The sequence below is a fragment of the Pteronotus mesoamericanus genome, unplaced genomic scaffold (genome assembly GCF_021234165.1).
Source record: "Pteronotus mesoamericanus isolate MK-2021 breed Mesoamerican mustached bat unplaced genomic scaffold, CSHL_Meso_final contig_74, whole genome shotgun sequence".
NCBI lineage: Eukaryota > Metazoa > Chordata > Mammalia > Chiroptera > Mormoopidae > Pteronotus > Pteronotus mesoamericanus.
In genome coordinates, this window is record NW_026555247.1 from 7345602 (window position 1) to 7363966 (window position 18365).

Consider the following 18365-nt stretch of genomic DNA (forward strand, 5'->3'; position numbering starts at 1 on the left):
GGGTGGGGATTAGGAGCAATGGGTAACAATGGTTTCATGTATTCATATTTTAGTTAGATCTCTAGTGACTGAAAGGGAGACAGGCACAAGGACAAGACTGTAAAACCACATCAAAGCAGCAAATAGTGGTTTGAAAAATTTTGGTTAAATGTTTTCACTGTAACAATTTGACTTTCAGAGGAACTTGGACAAAACTGACTTTAAAGAAATGTGAAAAGAGTAAAGCCTTGTCTTCTGAGTTACAGGGATTCTGCACAGTACCTAACAACTATTAGGTGTTCAAGATGACCGAGCAAATTAGGCTACACAAGCATAAATGTCTCTGATTCCAAAAGATACCATAAATGGAGTCTCTAACGTTTGCACTTGGGGGTTTTAGTAGCTCAGTTTCTTTACACCTTTGATATAAACCAAACCATCAGAAATCATGACAGCCTCATTCATTTCACTTTTACTTAACGTTACCAAAATGTTGCTGGGGACAGTGATGAAGAACCAAAAAAAAAAAAAAAAACTTTTAAGAAGTACTATCTTCAAAACTATCACCACAACAATCTCTAAAAGCACTTTTCCTTTAGTTTGAAAATGTAATCCTCATGACAAGAGGGAGCTTGTCTGCCAAACAATGGGCACTTGGTGGTAATTATTAAACGAGTGAATTAGTATCTCCGGAAAATGCTGTGTGTACAATAGATGTAGAGTTGGCACTTCAACGTTGCCTCTATTGCAAAGTGCTCTGGAAGCCTTCATTTTTCCTGAATAGAAAAAGTGTGGAGGGGTTTTCTTTGTCAAATATGTGCCCCGATGATATTTAATGTTTGATTTCTACTAGTTCGTGTTGCTTTTTAAACATTTTAATGTGGATCATCATGATTATGGTGTTATTTAATGCCTGGTACAAATATGTGAGCCTGAAACGGCGAAAGAGAAGAGTGGGTATTTTGAATGAGCCCACGTTTCTTCAGTTTGGTAAAACTGAGCTGATGTGCACAGCACTTGTTGACTTGCAACCTGTTGGTGGACAAATGGTTTGGGGAGGATAGATTGTGGTTAAGATTGCAAGAATCCAAATTACAGAGAAACGGGAAGCTTCAGGATTAATGCCCAATTTCTTTTCACAGACCAGTTTCTCAAGAGGAAAAGTACCTTGTTGCATAAAATAATTCTTTTTGCAGTCGTGTTTCTTGTGTAGACCGTGTCAGAAATTATTCTAACAAAAAATGGACAGTAAGATGGGGCGGGGGGGGGGGAGTGTGAAGAGAGGAAGGGGCAGAGAGCGAAAACTGCCATAATATGTTTCTCTTTTCTTCCAAACCGGCAACCCATTTTAGGTTGAATGACCGAAAGCGGAGAGACTGACTCCTTGATCTACTCTCAGACTCCTAGCAATTTGGAAATTTCAGTTTCCTCTCGGCAGCAGCCTTCCTGGCCCAAGGAATTCCGACCTTTGTCCCTTTCGGCTCCCCATTGGCTGAGACCGCCGCAGCCCCGCCTTCTTTCACGGCAGTCTCTGGCTGCCCCACTCAGGGGCGTGCTTTGTGACGCGCTCCTTGACGTCCCCCAGGAGTATAAAAGGCCTCTGGGCGGCTGGCTGGTCCAGGAGCCGCCTGCGAGGAGGCAAGGAGGAAGCGCTTTAGAACTCAGCCGAAAAGGAGAAGGTGGGGCGAGCCTCCCTGCGCCCGAGGCAGTTAGGCGGCAGTTAGGCCCTCGATTTGTCACCGTGAACCGTGGATTCCTCCCGTGTGGGGAAAGGCAGAGGGCCACTGGAGTGGGCAGTCCGTAGGGAGGGGCCGGCGCATCCACCACCTCCTCTCCTGAGCTGTTTGGCCCGAACTCGGGGTCCCCGCGCTCTCACATCTCACTGCCTGCTCCGCCAAACTAAACAACAAAACAAGCCCAGACCCAGAGGGGCCCACAGACCCCGCCGTAGGTCTTCAGGGAGTGAGTGGTGTGTGCTGGTTGTGTTTTCGGTGGCTCCAAGTCCCTGTTCTGGCATCGTCCGCCAAAAGCACTGTTTTCCCTGGGCAAGTGGCGTAGCGGGGAAAGTAAAGTTCACCGTTTGACGCGGGGGCTGGAGGTTGTAAAATTTGTTAGAATTTGACAAATATTCTTTAAAGGAGAGATTGGGGGAGAATTATTAAGCTATCACGTTAAAGAATCTTTGATGTCTGTATTTGTGACTTCACTCATTGATAAAGTTATGGTTGGTGTCAGAGTGTTTCTCAACTTGTTCTGGACAATTCCTTGTATGGGATTGCGATGTAAAATGCTCATTCCTGGTCCCGAGGCCCTAAATGACCCCGCACATTGACAAGGAGTGGGGTGAGGGCGCTGCATGCCACCTGGGTTGAGAAATACTAGGGTCACTGGATAACCAATTGCCAAATAGTTGATAGCCCCATGGTAGTTAAAACATGACCTATCCGCTCACACTGGGGTGCAAGGGATGTCCTTTAAAAAAAGTTATACACACACATGTGTATATATGTATCATAACATATAATTACCTCCTCTGTCCGTTAACATTAGCATTGGGCCTACCAAAGCTGTACTACTGGTTTTTAAAGATGGTTTAATTCAGTAAAGCTGTTAGATGATATTAAGACAGTAAATTTTCATGTAGGTGTTCAGTGTGCTTAATTATATTCTCAAAGGGTTTGCCCTGGCCAATCCAGATTTATTTTTTTCCTGACTTTAGGGAAGATGAAATGTACTTTAAAAAAAAAAAAAGGCACAAAAACAGATGTGCTTTGAAAATGCTATGATACATTAGTTGCTTTTTATTAGAGATTGGCCCCTCTATAATTGCTGTACCTAAACTGCCACTTAACCCCGTGGAACTCATTACTCTGTTCACTGTGGGGATGTTGAGGATGTGGTTCATTATATCACGCACTATTCTCCTCAGTGTGAGGACCCATAGGAGAAATTTCTCCTGGGTCTCACCAGAACAGCTGTGATTCGCCTAAGCAACGGATTTTTTTTTTTTTATTTATTTATTTTTTTTAAATCTCAGGAAACCCGAATCACTTAACCGTTTTCTGTTTTGTGATGGCTCTTTGGACGCCCAGGGACTGATTTGATACTCTTGACCTATATGGCTTGTATTGGAACACTAACCTTACCTATAGCTTCATCCTGTTTTTCCTACCATAATTTTTTCTTTATCTGGACTGATTTCCTTTTTAATTTTGTTCTTTGTGTATATGTAAACCTTCTTAAATAGTTTTTTAGAATGAAACAGAAGGTACACACACACTGGCACATAGTTCGGAGTGGCAACCTCTGCAACTCTGAAGACTGCAGGTTACACGATGCCGTACCCTTGGTACTACTTCAAATCCAGAAAGTTGGGGGACTGGGGGGAGAGAGGAGAAACCTGGGGCAAAGGTTAAGGGAGGATAGAGAAAAGACTGGACATGATGGTGAGTGGTGTAATACGACATGTTAACTTAAACCTATTCGGATTGTTTTAGAGAAATTTAAAGCAAAAAAAGGTGTATTTAAATATGATCGATGTACCCAGGGACAGAATAGTCTGTACAAAATAGTCTGGCTTTTGTACAGAAAAGCCAGAGCTCATGCGGTTTGGAAGTATGTTGTTTGGACACAGATAAATGAGGTGGATATATTTTTTGTGACTTTTTTTGCACAAAATGTTTACTAAATATTACAGAAAGTTTCATTTGGTTGCTTTTTTGTTTTTAATATCCTGGAGTTACTGGCAGGGCTTTTCCCATGGATCTCTATAAACAGTACTAGACTGCTCTCCCGCACATGAGAAGCTATTGGTAACATGATTTTTTAAAAAACTACCATTAAGAATTAGCCCATTTTGCTAGAATAAATACTGATAGATTAAAACTAAAGCTAATTATTTGAATAGGAGATAAGATTTGTTCTTTGAAGCAATAATTAACTCATAAGAAATTTTAAGAAAAACTAATAAACTATTTATAAAACTTTGTTTTTTCTTCATTATAGTTGAAATAATAGACATCCTGCCACAATGTTTTCTTCAAAGCCCAGACTTGTCGTACCTTATGGCCTCAAAACTCTGCTCGAGGGAGTTAGCAGAGCCGTTCTCAAAACCAATCCGCCGAACATCACCCAGTTTGCAGCAGTTTATTTTAAAGAACTTATTGTGTTTAGAGAAGGTTTGTTATTGCTTTAGATTATATATTCGTTGCTGTGAAAAAGCATTTTAAGTTGGGAAATTTTGGTATCTGATTTCCTGTATTTATTCCTTCAGGGAATGCGTCTCTGGATATAAAAGATCTGGTTAAACAATTTCATCAGATTAAAGGTAAGTACCACAAGTGGTAATAGTTTAAGAACACTAGTTATAAATTATTGCATCAGTAATAGCACATACTCAAACTTAAGAATGCCCACACATATTTTAGTTAAATAATCATACTGTTTATGTTTAAATAACCATTTAAAACCATTTTGTACAAGGAGACTTAAAACTAACTTTTCCAATATGGTGGCCTATCTTGAGAAGTACACGTACTTGAAGAGAATTGAATTTTGTAGTAATAAAGATTCAATTAAAATGAAATGTGTTACTTAGGATGGTTGTATAAGCACTCTCTGTAGAAGATTTTTTTTTTAATGAAGAAAATTTAACCCCCTCCCGCCCACCATGATGGTTTATTTAACTGCAGTCCAGGCTGGACTACCGGATACTCTACATAGTGAGGAGAGAGTTTTCCTTAGAAAGTGGCCTCCTTCAGCCTCAGTGACATAAGGCAGTGTATCTGCTTTGAAAAAAAGCTGTTTGTAGGTGTATATATGTAATGTAAACATGAAACCAAATGGACAGAGGAGCAATGAAAAAGTCAGGGGTAGAAATGAGGAAGGCCAAGTTTGCATGATGAAAATTTGGGAAGATTGTTATAAGCAATAGAGCACATGTATCGGTCAAGTCCTAAGGACAGGCGCACATGTCTAAGAGAACTATTAAAAATAAAAGCGTTTAGTAGAATTTTGTGGAGAAAATGAAGAGTCATGGTGAGAGTGGGAAATGAAATAATTACTGCTGTATTGGCTGATGACCATTTTGGAATGATCATGGAGAGAGAAGGGAGGAGCAGTGTGTTTCCGTTACTTTTATGCTCTGCTATTTTGATGCTGCTGAAAGACAAGATGGGGAGAGAAAGTGTAAAAGTCATGATGGCTTGGATCTGCAGTGCAAGAGACATCCAAAACAAAATGCAGGATTGAGAAGAAGAAGAGCCAAGAAACAAGTCTGGGATTTGCTTACCACTGATAAAATCAGCGAATCTGTATGCGGGAAGCTAAGTAACTGGTAGCTTTAAAAAATATATTTGCACACACCTAACCCTCCTAACCAGGGACCTGGCCTGCAACCTAGGCATGTGCCCTGACCGGAAATCGAACTGAAAAAGAACTGGTGACTTTTTGGCCTGAGGGATGATGCCCAACCCACTGAGCCACAGCAGTCAGGGCAACAAATGGTGACCTTTGAGGCTAATTTGTTTACTGAAGACTTTACCTGCCATTCAGCTTAGCTAGTAGACTAAATTAATGTGGATTTTGGTCCAGCTAGGTTAACGTCTTGGAATCTCAGGGTTCAAAATTAACGTACTGAACTAATGGAGCAGCCCTACTCTCAATGGAGTTAAGGGGTAGGAGACTCTGCTGCTTTTCTCCTCTAGTAACTACAAATATCAAGGAAATTTACATAATGTACCGATACTCCTAAAAGGAAGCTCACAGTATGCTGTAGAAACAAATTTCTCTTTAGGAAGTAGAGGAGAAATGAACATTGCTTATTCTAGTTTTCCAGGGAGATGGGAAGGTAGCATGGAGGTATGACCAGAAAAAGAGTTCAGTGTTACTGTCTAATATCAGTTTTGCTCATTTTTCTGTTTGCCTATTATTGTCATCCCAAATGGGAAAAGAGGATCCATTAACTCAGGTCCTGTCTTAGAGACAACATGAGTCTACCTACATCCACGAAAGCACCACTCTGGGCCGATATACACGCACCGTCAGGTTCCCACGTGGTATGCGTATTTCCTCCCAAGTGACATCCTCCTACCTTCTGACTGGTTTAATTTTCCAGCTGCTAGTCCTGTGGGAGCTCTGGGTGAATTTGGCTGCACGGTTGTTCAGTTCTCTACAACACAAATGCTAGATATAACAGGTGGCATCTTAACAGATCTTCCCTTATATGGATCCTGGCACTCAGAATACCCTTACTGGTCCCAAGGATTGTGGTCTCCGAGGCTTTCAGTGATTTGCAATATGGGGAGATTAATCATTCTTAGGGAACTAACTCACGAGATCTTTTTCCTGGCCTTTTAGTATTCAGCATGAGTGAGGCTACATCAGCCTAGAGACAAGACTGGGAGTTAGGACTTGGTGATGTGAGCAAGAGTTAACTACCATTCCTAGTGCATTGTTCCCCACTCATCTCCCAGATATTGGATATGAGCATGAAAGACATGTATGCAGAGTTATTCCTAAGTAGGTCATTACTATTGTCAAGCTGCCATACGCAGGGAAAGCATGGAGGTAAGTACATATCATTTGTTTTATTTAAACATTTCATCCTAGGATTTTTCTTAGAAGGAGCTCCATTTTGGGGGTGGCCTCACCACAGGACCAACAGTGTTTATCCATCTTGCCATTGCCTTCAAAATGTTTTATAAAGCCAGGTGATGGATGAGGGAGGAGGAAAAGAAGCAGACATGGGACCAAACTTTTCTCACTTCTCTGTTGTCTCACATCCTTTCCCCCAGTTTCCAGAGCTGAGGGTCTTTACTACGATGGCCTGTGACTCCGTCCAAGCCTTTGTTGTAGCATTTTACCCACATATGCCCATTTCCAAAGCAGCGCGTGCTGTAAAACACTTCTTGTATCCGCCTCTTATTTTCCTGCAACTTGATTAAAGAGACCTCACTACCATATGAATCAATGAAAGCTCTGCCGTTGCTCAGTCTGCTCAGGAGAGTTTCTAATAAAAATGAATAACTGAGGGGATTTTATAAACTCAGGCAGTATGTTAAGTTCCATTACTTAGTATCCTCTAGGAAAAGAAGGAAGAAGGAAATGAAATTTATTGAGTACTTGTCTTGTCCTAGGCACTTAGAATAATTTTGTCACTTAAAACAAGTTTATAACATAGGTGACATGATCGCAATTCTACTTCAGAGAAATCCGATGCCTGGGAGTGATTAACTAGGTTGTAAGCGTCTCAGTATTAATTGGTAGAGTCAGAACCCAAACCTAGATCTTCCTAGTAGCAGGGCTTATGCTCTTTCCACAACAAAGTAACATTCTAAGATCCCTCTGGAAAAACCTTAAATTCTTGAACTGAAAGAGGGAAGGGAGAGGAATTTCAGCTTCCTTTCCCTACATCGTCTCCCCCTATTTCACTTCCTCCTCCTGCCACCTTCTTACTCAGAGCCTGAAGCCCAGATTGGGCTAATTCTGATCTTGTCACCATTCAGTGAAGAGGGCGGTGGTTTCTCAACACCAAGTGACAAGTGAGATCTCAACACCACCGTCGCCTTCCCTTCTCCTGAGCTTAATTGCATTCAGTTTCCCGAGTCAGCCCTGCCTTGGCTTCCAACACAGATAGGAAACAACCACCTCTTTTGAAGAATCAAGAGGGCCTTGATCCTGAACATTCTTGGCGCCATGTAGTAGTCATGAACTGCTGCTGGTTATCGGGCCCCATTTTAATTCCTCTGCAGCACTATAGCAGTTACGCACATCCTTAAAGAGTGTCTTGTGTTATTTATTCATATTACATATTCATCATAATGTTTTTAGTTTCTTATGCCAAACCCTATTTTTATACATTATTTTTAGTTGGTTACATATATTAGTGGTTACCCATGCTTTTTAAACAAACAAGGGGTATACCTATTTTGGGGCTAACAGTACTAAATTTTGTCACACCGTGGTGCTGCTCTGTACTTACGAGGGCATTTTCTTCAGATGAGGCTATACTGACTCCTTAAACAGGGCTAGGCATTGTGCCAAAACGACCCCTTTATTTCTTGCATTTGCGTATGCAAGGTAGTTAAGAATTTCATTACCAAGGTTGGAATTTCATTAAGTTTAAAAAGGGTTTGATTGATTATCTGGTAATCTTATTGGGAGTGGGGCTTAGGTCCTTCATACTTTTCCATTCTGGTAAGATTAACTGGTTGGGAATAGTTCCTACTAAAGAAGGCAAGTAAATCGTTAAACAATGATATAGTCAAGAACTGAGGTCAGACTAGGGACAGAAACACAGGGTTAGGACTAAGAACAGAGTGGGTAGCCCTGGCCAGGTGGGTGGAGCATCGTCTGTACACCATAATGTTGCAGGTTCGATTCTGCTTTGGGACGCTGATCTGTGTTTCTCTCATATCGATGTTTCTCTCTGTCTAGAAACCATAAAGTAAGTCCATAAAAAAAGGTGTGAGAGAGGAGGAGGTTATTGGGGTGGGAAGAAGATAAGGCGACCCGGAAAGCTAGGGATGAGGTCAGAAACACTAAGAGACAAGAGCCAATACATGAAGGAAGAACACCTTTGTGCCTTGTAAACTATCACTCACTCTGCTACCCAGAAACCTTGGTAGCTACCTATTGTTCACAAAAGCCAAAGTCTTCAGTGTTCTAGGGATTCTTTGGAAAAATATTAAACTAGTGTGTATTGATTTCGGATAACCTCTGTTTATTCTGTTGATCTCTATCCGTTGAAACACTCATTTTCTTTAAGGGAAAGGCAAGTATAGCCTGGAGCAAGAAAGTCATTACTCAGTACTCAGTTTCCAAAGTTAGTAAGGAAGCTAAAACTTTGGAGTTTTGCCGGAACCTGTCTTTACTGAGAATATTTTCTTGGAATTTTCAAAACTGAGTTTTGATTGAAGAGCTAACGCTAATAGAACCAACTTTTTATTTTATATAAGCCATAGAGGAGGGGGAAAGGAGATGGGACGTAAGGTCATTCCCTGCTCAAAGGAAAGGGAAGGGGAGGGTCCTTCTTGGCAGCGGGTTGTGGTGCTGGGGTGGGGGAGTGCGTGCCAGGCGCTAGCGGAGATTGAAACTGGGGATAGGGAGGGAGGTAGAATCTCGGATCGAATTTCATAAATGCTGAAATTTCACAAATTCTTTCCTGGATCCTATCTAGAACAATGTGTGTATGTCAGAGAAGCTGTGTGGTTAGCATGACATTGTTATGTACCATATACTGTATTCAGCACCTACACTGTAATTGTGATCAGACATTCAGTAAATATTTGTTGAATAAATGAATTACATTTGAAGCAATAGGTTAGAAACAATGCAGTCTTTCTCAGAATATTCCTGGTTTCCTAGGGCCTGTGTGCGGCTTTTAGTGAGTCCCAGTGCGTTCAGATGGTCCCAGAACACTGACTAGCAAGGAATCAGGATGGGAGAAAGTGAAGTTACCCAGCTTGCTAGCAGAGAGCTATAGCATATAGTGTCCACAATGGGAATAAAATAAGTTGGCTCCAGGTGTTAAAGAGGGCTAAACTAAGAGGGACTTCCAGTCTTTGAGTAAAATAAGGAAACAGACCACACATTCTGCAAAGTAGAAAAACTTGAGTAGTAAATACAGCTGAGTCAGAGACCAATACCCAGAGCCCTGGCAATGCGAGTTACGCCTCTCCCAGAGGTAACTGAGAGCCAGGGAATCACCCAGATTCCCTCTTCAGAACTGGGAGAACCTTTAATAAGAGAGCAAAATCACAAAAGACTAAACAGTTGACCAAAAGAGACTTTTAAACTAGAAAAAACAAGTATTTTTAAAATCAGCTTTGCCATTGAGAAATGAACTTTTCATTTCAAGTGAGTCCCAGTGTGTTCAGATGGTCCCAGGATGGTTCCATCCTGACTAGCAAGGAATCAGGATGGGAGAAAGTGAAGTTACTCAGCTTGCTAGCAGAGAGATTTTTCAGTCCAAGATAAAACTTTCTGACATATCTAAGTCATAGTATGTGAATTTTGATCCTTTTACAAGACCATGGCATGTAAAGCTTACTATGATCTGAATTTATTGTTCCTTTTCCATCATCTCATCTCATATCTTCATAGACCTTATGCACCTGATTTCTTAACAGAAACCATAGAAACCAAAAGACAATAGAATAACATCTCTGAAGTACTGAAAGCAAAAAAACTGCTAACCTATAATGACTATATACCCAATGAACATACTCTTTAAGAAATGAAAGCAAAATAAAGGCATTCTCAGACAAACAAGCTGAGAGAATCAAATGCCATCAGATCTCCTTTACAAGAAATACTTTTTAAAAAGTTCACGAGCAAACAGGGAATAAAAGGGAGCTTCCTAAATTTGATATGTATGCATACAAAACTTACAGCTTCTGTACTTGGTGGTGAATATTGAATAATTTCTTGAGATTAAAACCAGGACAGAAATGTCTGTTCAACAATGTACTGTACTGTAGGTCAGTACTAGTCAGTGCAACAAGGCAAACAGAAACAAAAGGGGGAAAAAAAGGAAAAGGACAGGTAAATATATTGGAAAGGAAGAAGTAAAACTACTTTTTCACAGATGACATGATTGTGGTAGAAATTCAAAAGCATCATTGCCCTGGCTCGGTTGGAGCGTCATCCTGTACACCAAAAGGTTGCGGGTTCAATTCTCAGTCAGGCACATACCTACCTAGGTTATGGGTTTGATCACTTGGTTCGGGCATGCACGGGAGGCAACCAATTGATGTTTCTCCGCCTGCCCCTTTCCTCCGTCTAAAATCAATGAAAACGTATCCTTGGGTAAGGATTTAAAAAGTCGCCATCTCCTTGATAACTATCCTTATACAACAGAGGAGAGCGTATGAGATGTAGTCCAGATGTTTATAGACAGTAAGTTTAAAAAGAAGTACTGCTGTATTATCTAGTCCTAAATCTAGTCCCAATGAGAAAATGGGCACTACAGAATTTGTCACATAAAAACAGACATGGTACCTAAGCAGCAGCATATACCACAATCCCCTCTTCATATTTCTTTACTACTTACACGCCACATGTCAGTTAGGAGAGCATTCAGCTGCAAGTAGCAGAAAACCAATTAACAATGACTTCACAAAAAAAGATATTTAGAAGTGGTGTTCATTCTGCCAGTATTTTAATAAATCATCAGTTACCTAGGCTCGCTGCTCTGTCATTCTTAGCATGTTTTACTTGTCCCCTCATACCGCTGCTCCAGGCATTGTGTCCGCACTTAAGTCATAAAAGAGAGAGCGGCAGGCCCAGTGACACTTGCTCCCTTTATTAAGAAAGGAAAACTCCGGCCGTCTAGCAGACTTCCCCTTCTGTCCCATTGAACAGGGGAGTCTGATAAAACTTCTGAGGAGTGAAATCAGAGTGCACGGGACTGGCGTAGACCTGTATTTTTCCACAGGGGACTCTTTGGCATCTCAGACAGGGCACTTGGATGGGGCCCCGGTCATACCTCCCCCTTCACATTTTCAAACAAAAGTTACATAAAAGCCTTTGTACCCCTTTCATATTTGAGTCACTGTACCCATCACAATGTCATGTAGCCATCTGTTTATGTGCCTCTATCCTTAATGGGACTGTACTCTTTAGGACGTTGTCTTCATCTTTGATTCCTCAGTGTCTGTCAAATAATAGAAGCTACTGATAGGGGAAGAGAAGAGAGGAATGAGAAGAGAAATGGAGTGCCTACTTTGTATAGTCTATGATATGCCTCATGTCAGTTAGTTCAACACCCAATAGCTGGAATCCTCTTTTGTTTTAAGCTCTTAAAAATTATACATACCATACATATGAGGTCTGTGCAGAAGATATCCAGCCATGTAATATGAAAAAATAGAGACATTTATTGAAGATGCAAGATACAAGAAACATTGTACACAGGACAATGATGCCTCAGTTCCCTTCAAAATAGGCACCTTGGGACCTCACAGAGTTCCCCCATTTGCTGTCAGCTGCCCCATCGTATTTTCCTGAATCTTATTGACAGTATGAAATCTCTTCCCTTTCAAGAGTGATTTTAGTTTTGGGGAAGGCCAGAAGTCACAGGGCACCAAATCTGGGCTGTAGGGGGCTGAGTCACCCGGGTGATTTGATGTTTTGCCAAAAAATCTCTGCATGAGACATGATGCTTGAGTGGGTGCATTGTCATGAGAAAGCTTCCAGTTACCAGTTGCCCTTAGCTGCAACCTTCCGAATCATCCAAATAGTTTCCATGGAGGAACTTTAAGGTTCATGCCAAATTTGATGCAGATTTTTTTCTATTCATTTTTAATGTGATGGCCACACAGTACACATGCTCACTCAAGGTGTCTACTGACTAGTACAGTGATGTTGGCATTGCTCATGCATACGCATTCCAGCCCATTCTCCGTGGCTGCCAGGTTACATCAATGTTGTACAAATCGTTCTCGTTATAAACAATGGCTGGACTTTTTCCGGACAGACCTTATATTCCAAATTCTCACTTTCAAGCACTCTACTGTTGAGTATTCCACCTCCAGTCTTTATCTCCTGTCTTCTCTCCTATCTCCTTTTATGTCCTGCTTCTTATTCTCCTCTTGTCTTTGACACCTTTCAGATTTCCTTTTAGTCCCAGAACGTGCCATTACCCTTATTTTTCCTTGACAGTTACATGCCCCAGCACCCCAAATTTTCATATGAGTTATGCCTGTTCTAAGAAAGACCAACTGCTTGAACTCCTCTGATTGGTTCCATGGACTGTCAATACCAGGATTCTACAATGACTTAGTCACTTTATTACACCTAAAAAGAATACTTATGCTTTTTACAGGGAGCAGTGCCTTTAGTTATACTCTTAATTCTGAGTGTCTGTGCAGGTGATTATTGTTGTTAGTTTAAGTAGAACTAGATCATTGAAGTCATATTTGATTAACCTTCATAAGGCTGATAAGATCAACCTATAGCAAATCTAGTTGATAACTTTCAAGAAATACAGTTTTCTGCACAAACATAATCTTAAGGTTACAAGTCAGCAATCTTTGAAATTATTACCTTAAATCATTTAAGAAAAGCTCTTTACCTTTCTTAAGCAGATAGTGATAGGAACTCGATAATCGATTTAAATTACATATATGCAGTAACTAGTATCTGTATGTTTGCTAACATTCTCTCATGTATTCTAAACAAAGCCATGGTTAATATAGTGCTTTGCATTTTCAAAAACACTGTTAAGACTTAAGGCATAAAAGGAATCTGATCTCAACTTAATTTTTTAGAATTATGAAATACAAATATTCAAAATAATATGACATGTATATATGTGTTTATATATTCATGTGTATATATACATATGTATTATAAATGAGAAAATACACCCTGCATTTTATCACCCAGTTTAGGAAGTAGCCAATTCAATTTTAATCAAGAATTGAAAAGATGAGGTTTATAATTTTTAATTTGCTATCCCATTTCAAAACTTTTTACTTTTTATCCAGATTGAGTCACTTTTTTTCCACTTATCTGATTTACAGTTTGTAAAATAGTTTGAGATGAATGGTTCCACGTAATCTCCACAAAAACTCAGTGCAGTCAGGATTAGAATCACCACTTCACAGATGAAGAGGCTGAAGCTCAGACCGTTGACTCGGCCAGGGTCGTGCAGCCGGGACTGATAGCCCTGGCTTCTCATGTACATTTCCCTCTGAAGGCATCTCAGGGAAGGAAGCAGTATCATAAATTCCCTGCAGAGTTGTTAATGATTGGTAATTATATAATGCTTTACCTTTCCAGAATGACTGCTGTTAAATAGGGGACTTATAAAGGCAAAAGTAGTAAGCGGGGGTTGGTCTTCTAGATAAAATTACAGCTACCACAGGCCTGTGAGGTAGACACTTCTAAAAGGGCAAGTGGGCCTTTGCAGAGTTGCTGAAACCGTATCATGTAAGTGGTGTATCAGAGAGGTCCCCTACAGGCAACGTGGGAACCGCAGTAATTCAATCTCGGGATTGGCTGGGTTCTGGAAAACTCATGGTAAGTATATCACTGGGGAACTGAAGACCTGGGGAAACTGGAGTCAGAGAGGCAGGCCCTGAATGGGTGGCAGGGTGAGCAGGTCAGTCTCGACAGAAGTTGAGCTTGGGTTTGTGGTGGCGATCGTTGCCTTCATGGTACCACAGGCCTCGAATTCTTTTAAACAGTGGGCGGCAGGTACCCAGGGCTGGGGACTGGGCTGGGTGCCAGGGAGCTTCTCTGTGTCCGTGCTGCACGCTCTGCTTTCCCCACCAACCTGCACCACAGAGGGCCCTCCCTGCACTCTTACTCCTCACCCAGGGGCAGCCTGCTGTTGCTTGGTGCTGGGCTGGGAGTCAGGGGGCGGGGTTCTGCGGTCTAGGCTGCCCCTTTGCATCTGGACCTTGGGGCTTTCTCAGCGTTCCTGCTGGTTATCCTTCCTTAGCCAAACTCTGCTTCGTATCTGAGGTCAGTTTTGAGCAAGCATTTCCTGCCTCTGCCCCAGCAGTAGGAGACCTCTGTTTAGTATAGATCTGTCTCTCAAGTGAGGCCCATGGAAAGTGGCTTGTGAGATGCACTCTCCTGGGGTGGAGCCCCAGGCTCCCCCAGGCTGACACTTGGCCTTTACCAGCACTAAGATTCTAGTTGATACCTTACCAGCTGCTGTGGCCGTGGTCCCAGGCCCAGCCACAGACAAGAGTCGTGTGCCCTTTCTTTCCTTGAAGGTGTTATGGAGGCAGGAGAGAGACCCAAGTCGGGAGGCCCCTTGCAGTCCCTTCGGTTCTTGTCTTACTCATGCGACGAATTCATATGAGAAAACACGTATACTGGAAATGTGATAGCAAGTTTATTTTTGAAACACAGACAAGCACAAAGCTGCAAGCAGGCACTCACCTAGTCTAAATGGCCCATGTATAGAGGAAAGTGGTTGATAAGTTTGTTCGTTGTGTATTTTGTACACTTGAGCTGAGGCTGCAAGTGGGTACTTAGCTAATCTAAGTATGCTGACTATTGGGGTTTAGGGGTTACATACCTTAGCTTAGTCAGAAGGTTCCCACTCCTTCTCCCCCTTCTAAATCTTGGGAACATTGTAGAGCTACAAAGGCTTGCTTTCTCAGGTAGTAAAGGCTTTGTCTTAGTGAAATTGTTACAGAGTCCCCCTTCCCCAGCATAGGCCCCCCTTTTCCTCCTGTGCAGTCCCTACTTGTGATGCTCAGGACACTCGGCAATCTTAGTGAGATTGTTACAGAAGCCCCCCTTTTCTCAGCACGGTCTCAAGGACTCTCCTTTGTCTGGCGCTATTTTCGCTCGTGATGCTCAGGACACCTGGCAGTCTTACCAAACCAAGCTCAGGCCTGCTGAGTCCATGGGTGAGCCATGTCTCCCTTTTGCTCCTAGCCCCCCATATTTAGTTCTTTGTTAGTTTGGAATGACAAGGGCCCTGCCTTTATTTCCCCATTTCCCCTCTCGCCACTCATTCCTAGCTGCTACCTAACAGAGGGGCTGGTTGCTCTTTATCAAGAGATTGCTTTGCGACTCTTCCTCTCTCATGGGCTCAAGAGAAGTTATTGTGAGATTTATCTGGCTTTGCCTTGCTACCATGCTTCTGCAGCTTTCTATATATGGCTTAAGTGTTAAGACTAGACTTATTTAAATAAAATTTCCTGCATTCATCCAGCCAGAGGAGCTCTTTTCCTCCTCTGAATGTCCAAAGATTTTTATTAGGACCATTATTAGGTGAAGGGTTAGGGAAATGAGTTTCCTGTTCTTAGCAGAGGGGTAGTTCAGAGTAGATGTACCTTTTCTTTATCTGTACATGAGCATTCAGTGTGGTTTCCATGCCCAGAATTAAGACACCTGACTTGAGTTTACAGGAAACCAGCAGCCATTGTGGAAGGAGACACTGTAAGACAATGTTCTTTGGGAAGCAGCTGAGCCTATGAAAATGTCTCCAAAGTTCTGACTTGAAGCAAACAGATTCCTGTGAAGCAAATTCTACTTTTCCTGCAGATGTCATTATAATATTAGGGAAATGCTTTCCCAAAAGAAAATCCTCAGTAAAACAAGCAGATATGAAAATGATGACTTACAGCTGAGGTGGTTGGACCTTAGCTGTGTGGGCGACAATCAGAAAATGATTTTAGTTTTCTAGCCCCAGGAGTTTCTTTGTCATCAGCCATCTTGACCTTCCGTGGAATTTTCTTCATATCTGAGGATTCACTAGGTCCACACACACGGATCCAGAAATCTCTTTACTGCTTTTCATCTGGGTCTGTAGGACTTTGGCTGCATTATCCCACCTCACCAGCAGGTGCTACCATCTTTCTGTTGAAATATATGATGTTTCCTAATATAAAAATATCCTGTAGTCCTAGTTTTCCAATTCATTATTAAACTTTTATACACATTTCCTTAAATTGAGGAATGCCTTTATTAATATGACAGCATTTGTCTCATTACTATGATACTAGATAAAGATTATATGTTTATGGGCCAGGTTGAAGTCTCTTCCCCTCCCCCCTTCAATAGACTGTGTGGAAGTTTGAATCAGCAGCTTTTTCCCTGGATGTTTTCAGCTTCCTCACTTTTAGGTGGAGTTAGGGTGTTTCCTTTGGTGTTGGCCAGCAGAAAGTAGTATCTAATTAGTCTTGTCACTGTGCTACTTGGAGTCACATATTTTTAAGGAGATGAACTGAGGAAGGTGACTTTTAAGTGGAAAGGACAAAAAAGTTTCATTATCCTCATTAAATCACAGATGTTGGAAAATAAAGCAAAACTTTTTTGTACTTACGTATATAGTATTGGCATTTGAATTTTTAACCTAGTGCTGCTTTCTTTAAAATTTGGGGAATATGTTTATTAATCATCTGGTTCTTATTTTAGTTGAGAAGTGGTCTGAAGGAACGACACAAGAGAAGAAACCAGAATGTGCAAAAGAACAAAGAGGACCATCTATAGTTTCCCAGGAACCTACGAGGATGGAAAAATCTACGAACACAGAGGAGGACAATGTAACTGGATCGCTCTTTAGCAACAAAACCACTCAGTTCCCATCAGTTCACGCTGAGCCTGAGGAGATGACTAAAGCAGTTCGTGGTCCTTCAAAACCATCCAGCCCGGAGATTCCTACCCCGCCCTCATCACCATGTCCAGCAGCTGTCTCACCAGAGTTTGCCTATGTCCCAGCTGACCCAGCTCAGTTTGCTGCTCAGATGTTAGGTAAAGTTTCATCTATTCATTCTGATCAGTCTGACGTTTTAATGGTGGACGTGGCAACAAGTATGCCCGTTGTCTCCAACGAGGTGCTGAGTTCAGAGGCTGCTGAAGATAACGTGGCGGCTGCTGCTTTGGTGTGTTCTGGAGAGGGGGGAGCAATGCAGGTTGTAAGCAACGCCTCTTTCCTTGTAGGTTTGTGTTCTAAACGTAAAGACAGTGAGGCTGAACCCTCAACGGCTTCCTCACTCCCCTTGCAGGATGAACAAGAACCTCCTGCTTGTGATCAAGCTCCTAAGGTCCCTTTGCAGGCTGGTACTGGGGTTACATCAACTGTTCACATATCATCTATCTATAAAGATGAGCCTGTGATTGAAGGAGTTGCTTATGTCCAACAACCACCAGAACAAATAGTTATCCCTTTTACTGATCATGCTGCTAGTCTTAAAGGGACTGAGCTGCCACCATCAGGTAGTCCCGTATGTGTAAACAAGACAGCCGCAGGCGTGTCTGAAATATCTGTAGGTTCTACAACATTAGCACGGCTGGAGGATGCAAACTATCCCTCAGTACATATGGAGGCAGAAGCAACCGTTCTGATCTCTGAAACCTCTTTGAAAGGTCTGCTTGCACAATCCCTGGATGTAGAGGGCTCTACCAAAGCCGTAGGCTCTGAAAAATCTCTGCGCCTTGAAGTGGAGATCATTGCGCTAGTCTCTGGGCAGGAGGAAAACCTTGCATCCCAGGAGATGGAGACCAAAGCTGTGGTCTCCGGGGAAGCTGTGCACTCAGGCACATCTGTAAGATCATCTAGTGGCCCCCCCCAGCCTGTGCCAGAAGGTCTTACTGAACCAGAAATCGAACCAAAATGAGAAGCAGCACCTGAACAAGGTTTGATGGAACCAGGTAAGGAAATTAGATACTTTTAAAATTAAAAATTACATTTCAGGTAACATCTGTATTTTAGGTAACCGTCTAGGTAGGCCCCCTGCAGATTGGTCAAAACTCTTTATTTTTAATAGTTTTGAAAATGCCACACCTATTTAAAGGTTTTGCTGTATTTGCGATTTTACTCTTATGAGTGATTTTAAAGTGACATCAAAACTTGGCCTCCAAGTTTGGTCATCTAGCACATTCGTGTTTTTCTTTGTACGTATTACGTAGTGAGA

At 41.9% G+C, this 18365-nt stretch overlaps 1 protein-coding gene across 2 annotated transcripts; it reads left to right on the top strand.

Annotated features, from left to right (window-relative positions):
- The first annotated feature begins 1604 nt into the window (after positions 1-1604).
- Positions 1605-18095, top strand: CABYR (calcium binding tyrosine phosphorylation regulated). 2 transcript variants are annotated; one of them, XM_054583458.1, is made up of 4 exons: positions 1606-1658; positions 3985-4157; positions 4253-4306; positions 16867-18095. In XM_054583458.1, the coding sequence occupies exons 2-4, from the start codon at positions 4010-4012 to the stop codon at positions 18066-18068; spliced, it is 1404 nt and encodes a 467-aa protein (XP_054439433.1). In that variant the 5' UTR covers positions 1606-1658; positions 3985-4009; the 3' UTR covers positions 18069-18095. The 2 variants fall into 2 exon arrangements, with proteins under 2 accessions (XP_054439434.1, XP_054439433.1); XM_054583459.1 differs by lacking the exon at positions 3985-4157 and having other exon boundaries at positions 1605-1658.
- The last annotated feature ends 270 nt before the right edge of the window (positions 18096-18365 follow it).

Bases quoted from the DNA above. Each gene is read 5' to 3' on its own strand.
- CABYR (XM_054583458.1), top strand. From the start codon at position 4,010: ATGTTTTCTTCAAAGCCCAGACTTGTCGTACCTTATGGCCTCAAAACT. The intron at 4,158-4,252 runs GTTTGTTATTGC...TTATTCCTTCAG, and splicing joins ACTTATTGTGTTTAGAGAAG to GGAATGCGTCTCTGGATATA. The intron at 4,307-16,866 runs GTAAGTACCACA...TTCTTATTTTAG, and splicing joins ACAATTTCATCAGATTAAAG to TTGAGAAGTGGTCTGAAGGA.